Source organism: Delphinapterus leucas, chromosome X (genome assembly GCF_059928025.1).
Source record: "Delphinapterus leucas isolate spDelLeu-1000000601 "Yukka" chromosome X, BTC_Dleu_Yukka2, whole genome shotgun sequence".
Lineage (NCBI taxonomy): Eukaryota > Metazoa > Chordata > Mammalia > Artiodactyla > Monodontidae > Delphinapterus > Delphinapterus leucas.
In genome coordinates, this window is record NC_143150.1 from 126,815,479 (window position 1) to 126,833,550 (window position 18,072).

General features: G+C 42.6%; 1 protein-coding gene and 1 non-coding gene across 8 annotated transcripts in view; both read left to right on the forward strand.

Annotated features, from left to right (window-relative positions):
* Positions 1-18,072, forward strand: part of MID1 (midline 1) — a 643,355-nt gene that overhangs the window by 569,684 nt on the left and 55,599 nt on the right. For all 7 annotated transcript variants that reach the window (XM_022559856.3, XM_089904801.1, XM_089904802.1 and 4 more), the window contains one exon: positions 16,934-17,041. In XM_022559856.3, the coding sequence (XP_022415564.1) occupies positions 16,934-17,041 (108 nt within the window). The remainder of the gene's footprint in view (positions 1-16,933; positions 17,042-18,072) is intronic.
* TRNAD-GUC (transfer RNA aspartic acid (anticodon GUC)) lies at positions 9,873-9,945 on the forward strand. Its single transcript has one exon. It is a non-coding gene; the product is annotated as a tRNA-Asp (tRNA).

Consider the following 18,072-nt stretch of genomic DNA (forward strand, 5'->3'; position numbering starts at 1 on the left):
GACATGGCCTTAAAGAATTCCTCATATTTGTGGTCTCAAAAAAATGAGAGCTATGCTTATGAGGCCTGCCTTTAAGTGTCCTGTTAAACAATAAGAGGGCTTTGTTCTTGGTAATAAAATTAAAGAAAGCAGCGGTCCCACCACCTGGCAGGATGCCACCTCCTTGCCGCCCCCTGATCCTGACAAACATAAGCAGAGCCTTCTGTTGCCCAGGTAGGAAGGTGAGAAGGCAACAGCTGTCAGGTTTGTGTATAGAAATACAGCTGACCTTTCAGTTAATGGGCTGGGGGGGGAGAGGGAGAGAAATATATGTATTTAGATTTCATGCGTTTTCTTTTCCAGGCAACTTTGTTGCTGGAGTTTAGACCCATTGCTCAGATTTAGACCCGTTCACGGTCCGTTGCAAATGGAAGTTTGTAGGTGGATTGTGGCCCCAAGGTTAGGACTGACCAAGGTTAGGATAGAAAGTGCTGTCGGATGCAAACTCCGTTTAGCTCTGCAAGTAGTCCTAAGTAAGTCACTGGAGCTACATATAGGACAGACTGGACGACTGTGACACCAGTGTCCTCTGACCTCTATGACAGCTCTTCTTTAAGGAACATCCAGCTAGCAGTCACTCCTTTCTAACTGTCAGTGCCAGGCCCGTAATGTACTCACCAGTCCCGTGTCCGCGGGCCTGAGAGCTTCCAGCTGCAAGAGGCTAAGACTCTGCCTGGGGGCTTTTCCCACCCCCACCCCAGTTAATTCCAGAGAGGAGTTCATGCCCACCCACCCCCCAACAGGCTTCAACCAGCCACTGATGGGACATAGTAGATAAATAGCCTTCTCCTTCCCCATCAGCTGGAAACAGCATTCTGCACTGTTTCCCAAAGTTACCCATTGGGATTCATCTGCGTTTGACCACAGTGGCCTTGGTAAAATCACACTTAACTGGCTGCATACGTTTCCTCCTATCTCGCTTCCCCACACCCCTACTGGTATTTCCTGGTGACAACTAGTACTTCATCCTGGCCTCATGCTCCGCCCCAAGGGGAGCAGAGCCACAGACCTCCCCTCAAACGGAATGATAGCACCCAATCCATGTTCCCCATTGCGGCCATAGCTCAGTTGTTCGTTTTCTCTAAACTGTCCCTTTCACTGTATTTGAATAAATATGAATAGTAAACACTGGGCATCAGAAATATTTAGAACTCAACCTCCCAGCTTCTGCTGGTATTCTAGAGTGACAACAACCAGGCAAGATGGGTCGTAGTTAGTGCTTGTGGATATATCAGAAAGCCAGAACAAAGCTTGACATTTTCCAGTTATACTTCCAAGTGCAAGTCTAATCAGTGACATAATCAAGTCTACTTCACTCACTGTTAGGAAGACCAAAGAGCCGGCCTCCAACCCCTGTTCTCCGCAACTCTGCAGGAGAGCAGATGGCATCCACCCTTGAGTAAGTCAAGCCTGAATAGGAGTCCAACTTTGTATTTTTCCAGTCCATTGCTATTCAGGAATCATGGCACAACAGCTAAAAAGAATGCCACTTAATGAGAAATGACATGTAAGATTGAAAATGAGTAATGGAAGGTCATGGGATAAAAGCTTCCTCTTTCCATCAGAAATGACTTCCCTTCCCTGAAACATATCACCTCCATCCTCCCCGGCATTCAACCATCCTCTTCCAGAAGTTACTTTTCAGCTCTGACCACAACGTCTAAAAGGAGACTTTTGCCAAATACATTGGTTCAGAATCACTTCATAGAAAGTAGCACTCTCCAGAAACTTTATGAAAAGACTCGATAGAGACAACTGCCCATGACAGATTAACAGGTTTGTTTTTTTTTTTCCATTCAGTGTGCCCAACCCAAACGGAAGGGTGTAGAGCGCTTGTGTTCTAAAGTGTGTAATTAATGAGAGAAAGGAAGGGAGGAGTTTATTGTTTTTGAATGAATTATGAGCAACACCTTCCATTCTGCTTCTTCATATTGGAACGGCTTTGAACAGAGTTACCATTAAACACAAAAAGGGAAGTCAGCGGCATTCATGCCAAGAATGTTAAGACTGAAGTTAACTTGAGTGTAGTCCGAGAAACACCTCAGGGGAAGAGCAGCATTTGGTATAACTGGGACAGAAGTCGGCAGGACATGGCGGGCAGAGTAAAAACCATACTGCAAGTATGTTTTCACTTTCAAATTGAAATCCTACGAGTTCAGTCTTTGCGTCTGTTCATGCCCTGAAGGAAGAAAACTATTATTTATCAAGCACCTGTTAAGTGCCACAGAGTTTACAGATATCTTCATTGAAAGTATGCAAATAAGAAAACATTCTCACAGAAATTCAACACATTTTTCACACCTGCGGCTCTTTCACGTCAAAGCCCAAAGGCTCCAGACTCCATAGACTCTGTGCTAGAGGTTGGCAAACTATGCCCCTAGGGCCAGATCTGATTTGTCACCTGTGTTTTAAGTAAAGTTTTATTGGGACACGGCCACACCCATTTGGTTGCGTATCATGTGTGGCTGCTTTGCATATGACGACGGGGGCATGGAGTAGTTAAGGCAGACGCCTTCCGGTCCACAGAGCTACAATATTTACGGTCTAGCCCTTTCCAGCAAAGTTTCCCAACGCTTGCTCCAGATCACGGAAGACTCATCTCCAACCCTCACCTCCCATTGCACCAAGAAGACTAAGAAATACTGTATTCGGGATTTGAAAGTAACTCGAAAATTCTGGAATCGGTCCTCATGTTATAGCTTCCAAAGCTATTGTTTTGGTGAAAGATGATGAAGGATACAAGTTTTGATTCATGCTAGAAAAGTCCCCAGGTAGTTGGCCCAGGCCACGTGGTCCTAGAACATAAAGTGTTGATTGTATATGGACATTCCAGATAAACAGAGCTTCTTAACCACAGTGGTAGTTAACATTTATTGAGTAATTATAGCGTGCCGAGCATTTCTCAGTGGCTTTCCATGTACTCATTCATTTAGTTTTCACCGCAGTCCACCCCCGGGGTTTCTACCACGACACTGGTGACATTTGAGGCTTGGATAATTCTCTTTTCTAGTGGGGGCTGTCCTGAGCATCGTAGGATGTGTAATTAGCAGCAACTCTGACCTCTACCCTCTAGATGCCAGTAGCACTCACACACCCTCTCCCCTGCCCCCAGTTGTGACAACGGAAAATGTCTCCAGACATTGCCATTGTCCCCTGGGGGAACATCTGGTCAGCCAGGTAGAAGTTGGTATTTTCTACATTATGCAGATGAGGCACTTGAGAAATGGATAGTTGAAGCAAGTGGCCGAGAACATACAGCTAGTAAGGAAGAAAGACCTGGTGTTCGATCCCGGGAAGACTTCCTCAGGACCCTGAGTTCTGAACTCCTGCCTCCTCTAGCCCTTGTTCACTCTAAATCATTTCATCTCGGGACTTCCCTGGTGGCGCAGTGGTTAAGAATCTGCTGCCAACGAGGGGGACACGGGTTGGAGCCCTGGTCCGGGAAGATCCCACGTGTGGCAGAGCAACTAAGCCTGTGCGCCACAACTACTGAGCCCTCGTGCCACAACTGCTGAAGCGCACGAGCCCCAACTACTGAAGCCCGCGCGCCTAGAGCCCATGCTCTGCAACAAGAGAAGCCACCGCAATGAGAAGTCTGTGCACCGCGACAAAGAGGAGCACCCTCTCGCCACAACTAGAGAAAGTCTGCGCGCATCAAAGACCCAACACAGCCAAAAATAGATAAATAAAATAAATACATTTAAACAAACAAATAATTTCACCTCGTTAGACGATTTTGCTTTACTGCAGAATGACCAGCGTCAACAACATCTTGGATGGTCACGTTGCGCGTGCTACTCTTGGGAGAAAAATTCTTTTGCGGTGACGTTTCCAAGTTTTAGGCATTAGCGGTGGCGGGCGTTCTTGCCGGACAGTTTTAATGTATCGTTACCATTATGTTTCATTTATAGGAAGGCTTTTATTGCTTAGCTCACCACAGTGTGTTGCTGTTTTTGTTTTGGTTTTTTTTGCGGTACGCGGGCCTCTCACTGTTGTGGCCTCTCCCGTTGTGGAGCACAGACTCCGGACGCGCAGGCTCAGCGGCCATGGCTCACGGGCCCAGCCGCTCCGCGGCATGTGGGATCCTCCCGGACCGGGGCACGAGCCCGTGTCCCCTGCATCGGCAGGCGGACTCTCAACCACTGCGCCACCAGGGGAGCCCTGTTGCTGTTTTTAATGGCATCTCGATTCGTTATCCAGCGTTCAAGCTTCATAATTTTAGAAACCTCAAGAAAAGAGGATTTATCATGAGGTTCCTGGGAGCTTTTTATTTTGATCGCATAGTGGAAATAAAACAAAATCCCATCTGGATAGTTAATATGTATAGTTGGTCTCCTCTGGGCCAAATCGTTTTCCACCACGTTGTACTCTACAGTAAAGGTTGGATTACATGTGGCTTCTATCCATGCTATCACTACTTCTCACCAAAAGCACTTGATGAAGGAATTCCATTATTTTTTTTTTAAAGCCTTTCTTGGACTTTTAAAAGTCTTAGTGAAAAGTGTTCAATATTAAGTTAACATGCTAAATATTATATTTTAAAAGGTTATCCTGTACTCTAGTTTCTCCTCCAAAGACAGGGACCCTGGGAACGTGGCCAATTCTTCCTCTCTCTCGTCTCCTTCAGCTCGGTCCACAAATATTTGACTTTGGTGTGAGAGAATTTGAGGATGAAGATTACATATAAACATATTATTGATAGATGAATTACAGTAATACAGTCTGCTTTTTCCTCAGCTCTCCTTGGCTCAGTTTTATATACAAACTCAAATATTAGAATCCCTTTCATTGTTCCTTCTGGCGGCTCTGTCTAACTTCTGCCCCAGGATCTGGAATGTTCATTACAGCTGCCTGGGACAATAAAACCCAAAAGCACCCTCAGATCCTCACATTTTTCTTTGCACCTGGCCAGCAGTCTGCAGTGGGACGTAGAGCCTACTTGCACACAGATTTCCCGGTACCCTCGTCTTCCTGGCCACATCCTCAGCTCATCTGCTGCTCTGTGGTGCTTTAGTTGCTCCAGCCCTGGGCATATGGGAATTCACTCCTCCGGTGTTTTTCTTTTTGAACGAGACAGGATTGTTAGGGACGCTGTGACATATAACAGTGTGAAATAATAGTGTTTTTAAGATACAATAACACTAATCCCTTTAAGTTTGGATGCAGACTCAAAATTCCATATTCTTAGTAATAGAGAAAAGTGCTGTTGAGGTTAAACCATAGCAGCAATATCAACATAGCAGCAAACCGTAAAGGGTTTTTTTAAAATTTATTTTATTGAAGTATAGTCGACTTACAATGTTGTGTTAATTTCTGCTACACAGCAAAGTGACTCAGTTATACATATCTATACATTCTTGTTCACATTCTTTTCCATTATGGTTTATCCCAGGATATTGAATGTGGTTCCCTGTGCTCTACAGTAGGACCTTGTTGTTCATCCATTCTGTGTATACTAGTTTGCATCTGCTAACCGCAAACTCCCAATCCATCCCTCCCCCTTGGTGACCACAACCCTGTTCTCTAGGCCTGTGAGTCTGTTTCTGTTTCGTAGATATGTTCGTTTGTGTCATATTTTAGATTCCACATGTAAGTGACATCGTATGGTGTTTGTCTTTCTTACTTAACTTAATATGATCGTCTCTAGGTCCATCCATGTTGCTGCAAACGGCATTATTTCATTCTTTTTTTAATGGCTGAGTAATATTCCATTTTATGTATATACCACATCTTCTTTTTTAAGAAGATTTATTTTATTTTTGGCTGCCTCGGGCCTTAGTTGTGGCACGCAGGATCTTTGTAGAGGCATGCAGGATCTTCATCGTGGCGTGTGGTTTTCTCTTCTCTAGTTGTGGCGCACAGGCTCCAGGGCACGTGGGCTCTGTAGTTGTGGCACGCAGACTCTAGTTGAGGTGCACAGGCTCAGTAGTTGTGGCACGCGGGCTTAGTTGCCCTGCGGCATGTGGGATCTCAGTTCCCCGACCAGGGATCGAACCCGCGTCCCCTGCATTGCAGAGTGGATTCTTTACCACTGGACCACCAGGGAAGTCCCTATACCACATCTTCTTTATCCATTCATCTGTTGATGGACATTTAGGTTGTTTCCGTGTATTGGCTATTATAAATACTGCTGCTGTGAACATAGGGGTGCATGTACCCTTTTGAATTATAGCTCTGTCTGGATATATGCCCAGGAGTGGGATTGCTGGATAATACGGCAACTCTATTTTTAGTTTTTTAGGGAACCTCCGTACTGTTCTCCATAGTGGCTGTATCAATTTACATTCCCACCAACAGTGTAGGAGGGCTCCCTTTTCTCCACACCCTCTCCAGCATTTCTTATTTGTTGATTTTTTTAATGATGGCCACTCTGACGGGTGTGAGGTGATATCTCATTGTAGTTTCGATTTGCATTTCTCTAATAATTAGCAATGTTGAGCTTCCAAAAAAGAGTTTTGACCTTTCTCAAGGTCACCATCATTTGAATCATGGTACAGCTTTGCTTTTGCCAGGAGGACCAATTCTAGGCAAATTTGTAAAGTAGACATTTGTCTTTTAAACCCCCAGTCTCGTTGGTAGTGATTTCAGGGGATCAAGGTTTAGAGTCTTAAACCAAAGGGGTACAATATCAAGAATACACTAATGGTGGGCCAGCGTGGTAGGGGGCTCTCCTGGGCTGCACAGGTTGGCGGGGGCACCAGTCTCGTGCTTTCAAAGTGAATGGTGGGGACTTCCCTGGCGGTTCAGTGGTCAAGACTTTGCCCTCCGATGCAGGGGGTGCGGGTTCGATATCTGGTCAGGGAGCTAAGATCCCACGTGCTTCGTGGCCAAAAAACCAAAACACAAAACCGAGGCAATATTGTAACAAGTTCAATAAAGACTTTAAAAATGGTCCACATCAAAAAAAAAAAAAATCTTAAAAAAAACCCAAAGTGAATGGTGGCCTGTGGAATTGTGCAATGCCAGCACCCTTCTTTGCTCAACACCCTGAAATAAAGTTTCCTTTCCCTAGCACATCGGGGTCATCCTCTCCTAAGCTTACTTCATTGTTTGCATTGGGTATGAATAGGAAGTGATCTAACAAGTCAGCATATCCTTTTCACAAGAGGAGTTTAAAGGTTTTACTCTGAAAATCTAGAGGTTTTTAACATGCATATTAGTCCAATTCCACCTGTGCGAAGTGGCCAGATATTTTTCTCCATTGATATTTCCTTATAAGAGTTCCATAAAATATTTCTAAAGATGTGAAGGCCACACATATCTGAAATCTGATGGCATTATACCCTGCACTGAACATCTCAGTGGAATACAAGTCAAATTAAAAGAGCAGGGACTTCCCTGGTGTCACAGTGGTTAAGAATCTGCCTGCCAATGCAGGGGACACGGGTTCGAGCCCTGGTCCAGGAAGATCCCACATGCCGTGGAGCAACTACGCCCGTGCGCCACAACTACTGAGCCTGCACTCTAGAGCCCGCGAGCCACAACTACTAAGCCCGTGTGGCACAACTACTGAAGCCCACGTGCCTAGAGTCCGTGCTCCGCAACCAGAGAAGCCACCGCAACGAGAAGCCCGCGCACCGCAACGAGAGGAAGCCCACCCACAGCAACAAAGACCCAACGCAGCCAAAAATAAATAAATATATTTGTTTTAAAAATTAAAGAGCAAGTTTTTAGAAATACTTAGAAACTTTACAGACTTCTAAGGAACATTTCACAGACACGTAGTACAATTTTTAGTGTGTGGATGTAATTAGATCCCTTGAATGTTTATATACATATGACAAGACCAAAATAATAAATTGTCCGTTTCACGCCACCCTTTCTGTGAAATACTGTTAGCACTATTACACCATAAAATTTAGCGGGGGGCACTTTTTACTGGGCCTGGCTAACCAAGTGCTCTGGAGAAAATAGCCAACCCATTTACGTGATCATTAACTAATCTGGGGAATGTGTACATGTAACTGCATTTCTAAAAAAGGCAGATAAACTGTGCACCCAGTGGCAACTTACATGGGACTGTGGCTGATTCTTGGCAGCTGATCCAAGCATGAATGTGGCCGGTGGCCCTGTGCTGAATTAGCTCTCAGGGCTACTACTAGGGTGAGACAGGAGCAATGGCCTCACTTCATTATTCAACTTGCCAGTTTCTCTTTCACTGGGCTATAATGGATCAGAAAGTCAGAGTCTGTCAAAGAGAAGCTGCAAAATTACCCTAGGAATAGGAGACAGTGGGTTAGCAACCCCCTACAAGCAAGACTCTCTTCTTCTGTATCTTACAAATTTCCCTTCCCATTTTACCCTTCCTGCCCCCAAAAAAGTTAGTTTAGGACACCTGTGGACACCCTAGATAGAAGATAAATACAGTCCATTCTCGAAATGCACACTAGTTACACTCCATGAAGACTCCAGGAACACTGGCTAATCATGAACCATTGCTCGTCAGGGAAATACACACACACACACACACACACACACACACATAGATTATAATCTTAAATCCTAAAAATAAGTCATCCTGGTTGATCGTATTTTCTTTATTTTATAAACAAGAAAAGGAGGTTTCGAAGTGTGAAGTGATTTGGCTGAGGTCGCCCCACCAACAGATGCTAGAGCGGGGACTCAGACCCAGTCTAAGTGGCTGCAGAGCCGGCGCTTCCTGCTTAGTGCTGTGCCACTTCTGTTGTCCCCATCCTATGGTTCTACGAGAGCCGCAACAAGAAGGCGGAACGTGTCTTGTTCAACCGCAGCTGGGTGCTGGCTCATTTTTTTCACGCTCTGAGCCTGTCTGCAAATGGATGTGAAAAGGCCCCAAGTATTGACGTGGAGGTCAGAAACGAATTTTTAAATGTTTGCCAGGAGGTCTGTTAAATCCATCATACTCCAATAAAGATGTTTCAAAAAATAAAATAAAAAGACATTGCTAAATACAAAAACAAACAAAAAAGCAGCATCAGGAGTGCCTGCAGACACCCTTTCCACATCTTTTGACTGGTTCCTTTTCATCCCTCGAGAGGCTTGTCAGAGAATTCTTGTCTGATCATGACCACTATTAAAAAAGACCCTAGGGCCTCCCTGGTGGCACAGTGGTTGGGAGTCCGCCTGCCGATGCACGGGACACGGGTTCGTGCCCTGGTCTGGGAAGATCCCACATGCTGCAGAGCGAGCGGGCTGGGCCCGTGAGCCATGGCCGCTGAGCCTGCGCGTCCAGAGCCTGTGCTCCGCAACGGGAGGGGCCACAACAGTGAGAGGCCCGCGTACCGCAAAAAAACAAAAAACAAAAAACAACCCTCCTCTCAGCCGTGTTCGATCACATTACCCTCTGTGATTTCCTTTACACACGTCACGATCTGAAATTTTTATTTATTTCTCGGCTTGTTCAGCCTGTTGCCCTTCGCTTACATGTAAACTCTGTGATAATGGGAACTTTGTCTCTCTTGGGTCACAGTGTATGCCCAGCACTTGGAATCCTGGCTCATACACTGTGGGAACCCAGTTGCTGTTATTTGAATGAATAAGTGAATGGGTCAACAGCGGTATGTAGCTCTTTCACCGTGAAGGCTGCAAGTGTATTCTGAGAGCAGTCACGGCTTGAGCTTGTGTGACATCGGCTATGGTACTTCCAGTCTCCGAAAAGGTGTTCGTTAGGGCCTTAAAAAAGATAGGGTGATAACTCCGGAAAGAATAAGTTCTGAAAGAATTGGGATTAGATCTCACTTTAGAAGAATTTAATTTCGAGTATTTTGCAAAGAGACAAAGTTAGTACTAAAGACTAGGAGACAACGGTGGGTAGGATGACGCATTTCGCGGCAAGAAAGGAACCTGTAGGGACTTCCCTGGTGGTCCAGTGGTTAGGACTCGGTGCTGTCACTGCCGAGGGCCCGGGTTCGATCCCTGGTCGGGGAACTAAGATCCCACAAGCCGCATGGCACGGCCAAAAAAGAAAAGAAAGGAAGCTGTAACTCCAGATGTAGAGAAGATACATGGTGAGCACGTGGCTGAGGCCATCACACAGATGAGGTGAGAGTGACCGAATTTCTCCTCATGAGGGGCTGATGTGATATTTACTCATGAGTGCAAAGAAGGTGAGAAAAAAAGTAGCAGGGAGGAGGCTGAAATGGGAAGAGGGCTCAGTTTTAAGCTATATTTTGCCCTGCGATGTGAAGGGCTCTATGGGATAAGCACCCTATTTCCATGTGGTCCAGAGGTGGTATACAGCAGTTGCTACCACTGGCCAGCATTCCTAATGCTCTCCACCCCCCTTGTCTTCAGGTTAAGGACCAAGAAGGAGACTTACGACACAGAGGTAGAAGTGTAGGTCTGTAAAAGAAGGTTTGGCGGTTGTTTCTTGAATCCTTAGATTGGCCCTACTCAAAACACTTCCATCAGCCTTCGTGGTTTCTGAATCAAAAGATGTGAATCAGAAATACAAGCTAAAATCATAACCAGGAGCTTCCAGTTTCCAGGGAACTGGAAACACCTGAACACACTGCAAGTAACCAGTAAACCCTGCCATATTTTAATTAATAGCCCGTATAAGAAATGAAGTCCAATGAAATCATTAACTTTTATTTTTTTTTAAGTGACACATGAAACAGCACAACTGTGGAAAACTTCTTTGTACTGGAAGGATTTTAGAAATATAGGATAGCATTCAACTCATTTTATTGCACCTTTTGGAATATAAGAACGGTAGGGTTACAGATATTTGGAAGCTTCATCAAAGTGGGAAAAGAGATTCAACTTTCCCAGTTTCAAAGGAAGGTCACATCTGTATTCTTTGAAAGATCTAAGGATAATACTTGACCTAAAATGATCAGATGAGGGCTTCCCTGGTGGCGCAGTGGTTGAGAGTCCGCCTGCCGACGCGGATGAGTCAGAATTTGGAGTAAGTTGAACCCCACGTTATGATGGTGACTGAGACACCTTTCCTACCATAGAGTAACCCAAATTGCAGTGATTTTGAGAGTGAAATAGATCCCAAACTAAATCATAGTCTCTTAACAAAACTACTTCCCAATGCAGACAATACTACCTCAGGTCTGTCTGTGGCTTCATAATGTAAGTCATTTCCCCATATATTATTCCTCATATCTTGTGGTATTGTATTTACCACAAAAATCCCACTTGACTGAGAGAGCAGATAATATTCACCTCATTTTACAAAATAGGACAACTTAGAAACGGACATACTCCTCCACTTTCTCAGTAGCATCCTACGAGCAGAGCTCGTACTCCATACCACATTTCATGGCACCTACTCTAGAGTTACTAGCAGGGTCTTACTAGGTTCAGTCAAAACCAGAATATCTTCTTTTTCTTTTCGGGGGGGGGGTATAGTTGTTTTACAATGTTGTGTTAGTTTCTACCATACAGTGAAGTGGAGTTCTCTGTGCTATACAGCAGGTTCTTGTTAGTTATCTATTTTATACATATTAGTTAGTATATATATGTCAATCCCAATCTCCCAGTTTATCCCACCTCCCCTTTCCCCCCTTTGGTGTCCATACGTTTGTTCTCTACGTCTTTGTCTCTATTTCTGCCTTGCAAACAGGTTCATCTGCACCATTTTTCCAGATTCCACATATATGCGTTAATATATGATATTTGTTTTTCTCTTTCTGACTTGCTTCACTCTGTATGACAGTCTCTAGGTCCATCCACGTCTCTGCAAATGACCCAATTTCGTTCCTTTTTATGGCCGAGTAATATTCCATTGTATATATGGAATTGCATACAGTACAGTAGGGAGCCTGACAGGAGGCCAATCCCGGCAATACATTTTTTTCCCCTTAGATTCCATATATATGTGTTAGCATACGGTATTTATTTTTCTCTTTCTGACTTACTTCACTCTGTATGACAGTCTCTAGGTCCCACCAGGTCTGTACAAATGACCCAATTTTGTTCCTTTTTATGGCCGAGTAATATTCCATTGTATATATGTACCACATCTTCTTTATCCATTCATCTGTCGATGGGCATTTAGGTTGCTTCCATGACCTGGCTATTGTAAATAGTGCTGCGATGAACATTGGGGTGCATGTGTCTTTTTGAGTTATGAAACCCAGAATATCTTTAACCAGAGAATATGTTAGCAGCCACCTCAAAACCTAAGGACCTCACAATGTGGTCAGTTGAGTTTTGACCAAGTGCTAAGACACTTCAGTGGAGGAAAGAATAGTCTTTTCAATAAATGGTGCTTAGGCAACTGGATATCCGTAAATATAAGGATGAAGTTGGGCCCCTACTTCTCATAATAATACACAAAACTTAATTTAAAATGGTTTGTAGACATAAGTGTAGGAGATAAAACTTCTAGAGGAAAACTGAGGTATAAATCTTCATGACCTTGGATTAGGTTTCTTAGCTACAACACCAAAAGCACAAGTGACAGTAGAACAAGAGATAAATTAGACTCCATCAAAATTTAAAACTTCTGTGCTTCAAAAGTCACCATCAAGAAAATGAAAAGACAACCCACAGAATGGGAGAAAAGATTTGCAAATCACATAGCTAACAAGGGACTTGTATCCAGAATATATAAAGAAATCATACAATTCAACTATATAAGACAAATGGCCCAATTACACAGTGAGCAAAGGATCTGAATAGTCTTATCTCTAAATTGGGTACACATATGGCCAAGAAGCACACGAAAAGATGCTCAACATCATTAGCCATCAGGGAAATGCAAATCAAAACCACAGTGAGATGCCACTCCACACTCACTAGGATGAATAAAACAAAAAAGACAGACAGTATCAAGTGTTGACAAGGATGTGGAGAAATTGGAAGCCTCACATACTTCTTGTTGGAATACAAAATGTTGCGGCCCCTTTGGAAAACCGTTTGGCAGTCCCTCAAAAAGTTAAACAGAATTAACGCGTGACCCAGCAATTCTACTCCTATACTCAAGAGGAATGAATACATACGCGCACACAAAAATTTATACGTGAATGTTCATAGCAATATTGTTTATAGTAACTAAAAAGTAGAAGCAACCCACATGTCCATCTACTAGAGAATGGATAAACAAAATGTGGTATATTGCTTAAATGGAATAATATTTGGCATAAAAAGGGATGAAGTACTGACACATGCTGTGACTTGGAGGAATCTTGAAAACGTTATGCTAAGTGAAATAAGCCAGACAAAAAGGATCGCACGTTGTCTGATTCCATTTTTATGAAATGTCCAGAACGGGCAAATCCATAAAGAGACAGAACATAGATTAGTGGGTACCTAAGCCTTGAAATGGGGTGGGTAGCAAGAATGTGGAGTTACTGCAAGTGGGTATGGGAATTCTTTAGGGGATATCGACAGTTTTCTAAAATTAGATTGTAATGATGATTATAGAACTCCGAATACGCTCAAACCCACAAACCGTACACTTTAAATGGGCGAATTTTATGATATGTGAAGTATATTTCAATAAGGCTGTAAAAAAAAAGAAAATCAACACCCTTCCCCCTAAAAAAAAAAACTTAAGACATATTTTTGTGTCTGTACAGTCCTGGAAAACCAACAAATCCAATACCTGCCTATTGAGTGCTTGTAATATATCATGATAGCTACTTGCTTCACTTCATTTTACCTTGTCTCTTGTTGGAAGATCTTCTTCACCATCTGTTCATTCAACAGACAGTTTGTGAATGCCTATTCTGTGCCAAATATGGTGCCAGATGCTTGGGATAGATGCCTCATTTCACACAACAGCCCAAGATCCCTCCCTTCATGGAGCTTGCATCCAATTGGATTTACCTTGATTGTATGTTCAAGTACAGCTTAGCTCTGAGGGCTCATTCTAGGGGCCCATGGTTTCAATACGATCCCATCCTTTTCACAGCTCGGTTGTAGTCAGTTATTAAATTCAGTTTGAAGTCAAAAGAAATGACAAGAAATTTCTCGAGAGTAGTGGGGTTTCAAGTAAATATTTCCATAGATAGCTCAACTTATTTGAGAAGCCTCAAGGGGAACTAGAAATGATGACAGAAAAGTAATGGTAAGAGAAATTGAGCCCAGTGATTAACTCCCTTGAAATATTAGCCTGAGTTCCACGTTCTGTGCTTGTCCATCAGTGCGTTCTTAATTCTTTCTTTTGTTTATGAAACATTTAGCAAGTATGTCTGTGTGCTAATCTGACACAGGACATGATCTCATAGTTCGCTGCAAATGGCCAGTGACCACCATCTCCTCAATAAGGCAGTATCTTGAGTTGTCTCTCTGCCCTGTCTTACAGTGATCAGGAATAAAACTCAAGGAATCCTGGTCTCTGGAAACAGGACATGATTTCTCTGAACAGCCATCAGTGAATTTTTATTCTGAACTCCTGACCCCACTTCCGGTTTGTGTCATTCATAGAGACTGAAATTACTCCAGTTAAAGAAAGTATCCCTAATCAAAAGGGCTTAATGACTGGGCCACGTCTCCTCCCTGAGTTATACTGGAGTAATCAGTGCTATTGTCGTTCTTTGTAACACTGCAAGCTTTTCTCCTGCGCTGTGTTAAAATCATAAAACTCACGCATGCTCTCTCCATTTCCCACAGCTGTGATTTCTGGGTCTCTGTCTGTGAATAAGCATTTCAGAATTGTCGTGAGATGGAGGAAATAGCACGTGCAGAGTATTTCCCAAGCCCAGTTGCCAAGAATGAGCTAATTTTAACCCTCCCTTGCATGCAATGAGCCTTAAAAACTTCAAATACAAGCCATTCTACAATGATCTACCTTGCCAGGAGAATGGCAGGCTTTCATTGTAGAACCCCGGCCTTCCTGAAGTATACCAGAAGTAAGATTTAAAATTATGCCATAAGATTAATAAGATATTCAACCATCCTTTTCCTTTTTGATGTTTTTATAGAGATAAAATACAAAGTTCATGTCTGTATATAAAAGAAAAGTTAAATAAATGTAATGTAACCTTGCTATCTTGCTTTTGGAAAGTTTGTCCAAAAGATATTGATGATAATCTGTCCTCCATAAAAGAATAATATTAGTTTTTTCTAACTTTTTATGTTTAACAGGCTAAAATTGCACTTTCCTTCAAAATAGAAAAGCAGGAACTGCAAATATATTTCAAGTGTCAGTTTTCAATCAGTTGGTAATAGCTACGTACATGGTGTGTTAAGAAAGATCCTGAGGGGCTTCCCAGGTGGTCCAGTGGCTAAGACTCCGTGCTCCCAGTGCAGGGGGCCTGGGTTCGACCCCTGGTCAGGGAGCTAGATCCTGCTTGCTGCAACTAAAGATCCCGCACATGGTAACAAAATCCCGCATGCTGCAGCTAAGACCCAGCGTGGCCAAATAAATAAATATTTTTTTTAAAAAAGCAAGACCCTGAGGTTCAGTATGGCTTAGCAAAAAAGACTGCTGTCATTGGATAATAAATGTTTTCCGGGGGTGCAAGAAGATAGGGGGTGGACATGTAAGTCCTATATTTGCCATCCCTGCATTATTGGAAGAAGAGTTAACATTTAAAGTATCTTTTCATAGGGAACACTCTTGCACTGTTGGTGGGAATGTAAATTGATAACAGCCACTGTGGAGAACAGTATGGAGGTGCCTTAAAAAACTAAAAATAGAACTACCATACGACCCAGCAGTCCCACTACTGGGCATATACCCTGAGAAAACCATAATTCAAAAAGAGACATGTACCCCAATGTTCACTGCAGCGCTATTTACAATAGCCAGGACATGGAAGCAACCTAAGTGTCCATCGACAGATGAATGGATAAAGAAGATGTGGCACGTGTATACAATGGAGCATTACTCAGCCATAAAAAGAAACGAAACTGAGCTATTTGTAGTGAGGTGGATGGACCTAGAGTCTGTCATACAGAGTGAAGTAAGTCAGAAAGAGAAAAATAAATACGGTATGCTAACGCATATATATGGAATCTTAAAAAAAAAAAAAAAAAAAAAAGGTTCTGAAGAACCTGGGGGCCGGAAAGGAATAAAGATGCAGACGTAGAGAATGGAATTGAGGACAGGGTGTGGGGGAAGGGTAAGCTGGGACAAAGTGAGAGAGTGGCATGGACATGTATACACTACCAAAGGTGAAAGAGATAGCTAGTGGGAAGCAGCCGCGTAGCACAGGGAGATCAGCTCAGTGCTTTGTGCCCACCTAGAGGGCTGGGATAGTGAGGGTGGGAGGGAGTCTCAAGAGGGAGGGGATATGGGGATATATGTATACGTATAGCTGATTCACTTTGTTGTACAGCAGAAACGAACAGAACATTGTAAAGCAATTATACTCCAATAAAGATGTTAAAAAAAGAAAAAAGTAGACAAATAAAAAAATATCTTTTCATGACAGATATAGAGAACAAATTAGTGGTTACCAGTGGGGAGTGGGAAGAGAGGAGGGGCAAGATGGGGTAGGGGAATAAGAGGTACAAACTACTATGTATAAAATAGATAAGCTACAAGGATATATTGTACAACACAGGGAATATAGCCAATATTTAATAATAACCATAAATGGAATATAACCTTTAAAAAATGTGAATCAGTATATTGTACACCTGAAACTTATATAATATTGTATAGCAACTATACCTCAGTAAATTCTTTAATAAAATATGTTTTCGGGCTTCCCTGGTGGTGCAGTGGTTGAGAGTCCGCCTGCCGATGCAGGGGACACGGGTTCGTGCCCCGGTCCGGGAAGATCCCACGTGCCGCAGAACGGCTGGGCCCGTGAGCCGTGGCCGCTGAGCCTGCGCGTCCGGGAGGGGCCACAGCAGTGAGAGGCCCACGTACCGCAAATAAATAAATAAATAAATAAATAAAATATGTTTTCAGCATTTACCAGAAATATACTAGTCTACATTAAAAAAAGAGCATTTAACTAAAACAAATGCCAAATTCATGCTCACCATTTTATCTATCCCATAGGTCAATGCATCACGTCAAGAAGCCAAATTGATGGAGGAGTGTGATCTTCTTATTGAGATCATTCAGCAAAGACGACAAATTATTGGAACCAAGATCAAAGAAGGGAAGGTACGATTTCTAGGGCCGAAGGTTTTGTATTCTCTACCTAGAGAAAATATACGCCCATGCACTTCAATAGCTTAGGAAATAATGAATGACCCCTTCTTCTATATTGTCTATAATCTCCTCCTAAGTCTTGAAGACGTAGTTCAAAGCCTCTTGGTTGGCCATTTTTTCCTCCACCCTTTCTTTGTGTTACGGTCTCCTGTGCATACCTGCAATACAAAGGCTGCTCCGCTACCCAGCTCCAGGGCACAGCATGGAGCTCTGGTCTGTTGTAGCTACTGTTTTCCATCTCTCCTCTCTATGAGAAGGTGGGTTCCATAGAGGAAAAGTTCATTTCATATTTATTGCTATATCCTAGCAATCAAAACAGTATTAAATAAATGTTTAAATCAATCAGACTTTATATACAGAAATTATGAAGTGCTTTCTCATGCTCTTGAGGGAATTTAGACAGGTGTCAGTTTCATCGTGGCAAAACTCCTGTAGTTTCACTATATCTTATACCCCTTTGTGGATATACAATATTAATAGTACTTCTTTGCTAATGTGTGTATGTTTAAAATTCCTATGGTTTTATAGTAAACTATATTCAAAAAGCAATTCACAAACTTAGGTTATATTCTTTATGGCCATCTTCTTCTTTATTCAAAATTCATTCAGAAATGTTGATAACTTAAGAATCCATCACTTTATCCTATTTTTAAATTAGTCATGTTTTTATTGAAATACTTATGATCTACTTTATTTTCCCCATTTCTCTGCCACCCTCACAAGACAATTTTGTAAATATCTAAAACTAGAAACATTCATTCCAGATCCAGTCAGTTCATGAATCTCTGTTATTACTGCTCATAACTATGACACGTATAATTAAATCCACTTGGCAAGTATTTAGTACACAGATTACAACAGCTAATGTATGTGCTCTTCTCTGTTTTCTTCAAACTTTTAAAGGTGCTTCTAATATTGTAGAATGTTTTAGACTGCTTTGTCTGTATGCATTGAAAAATATTTATACATGTACACTGTGATGG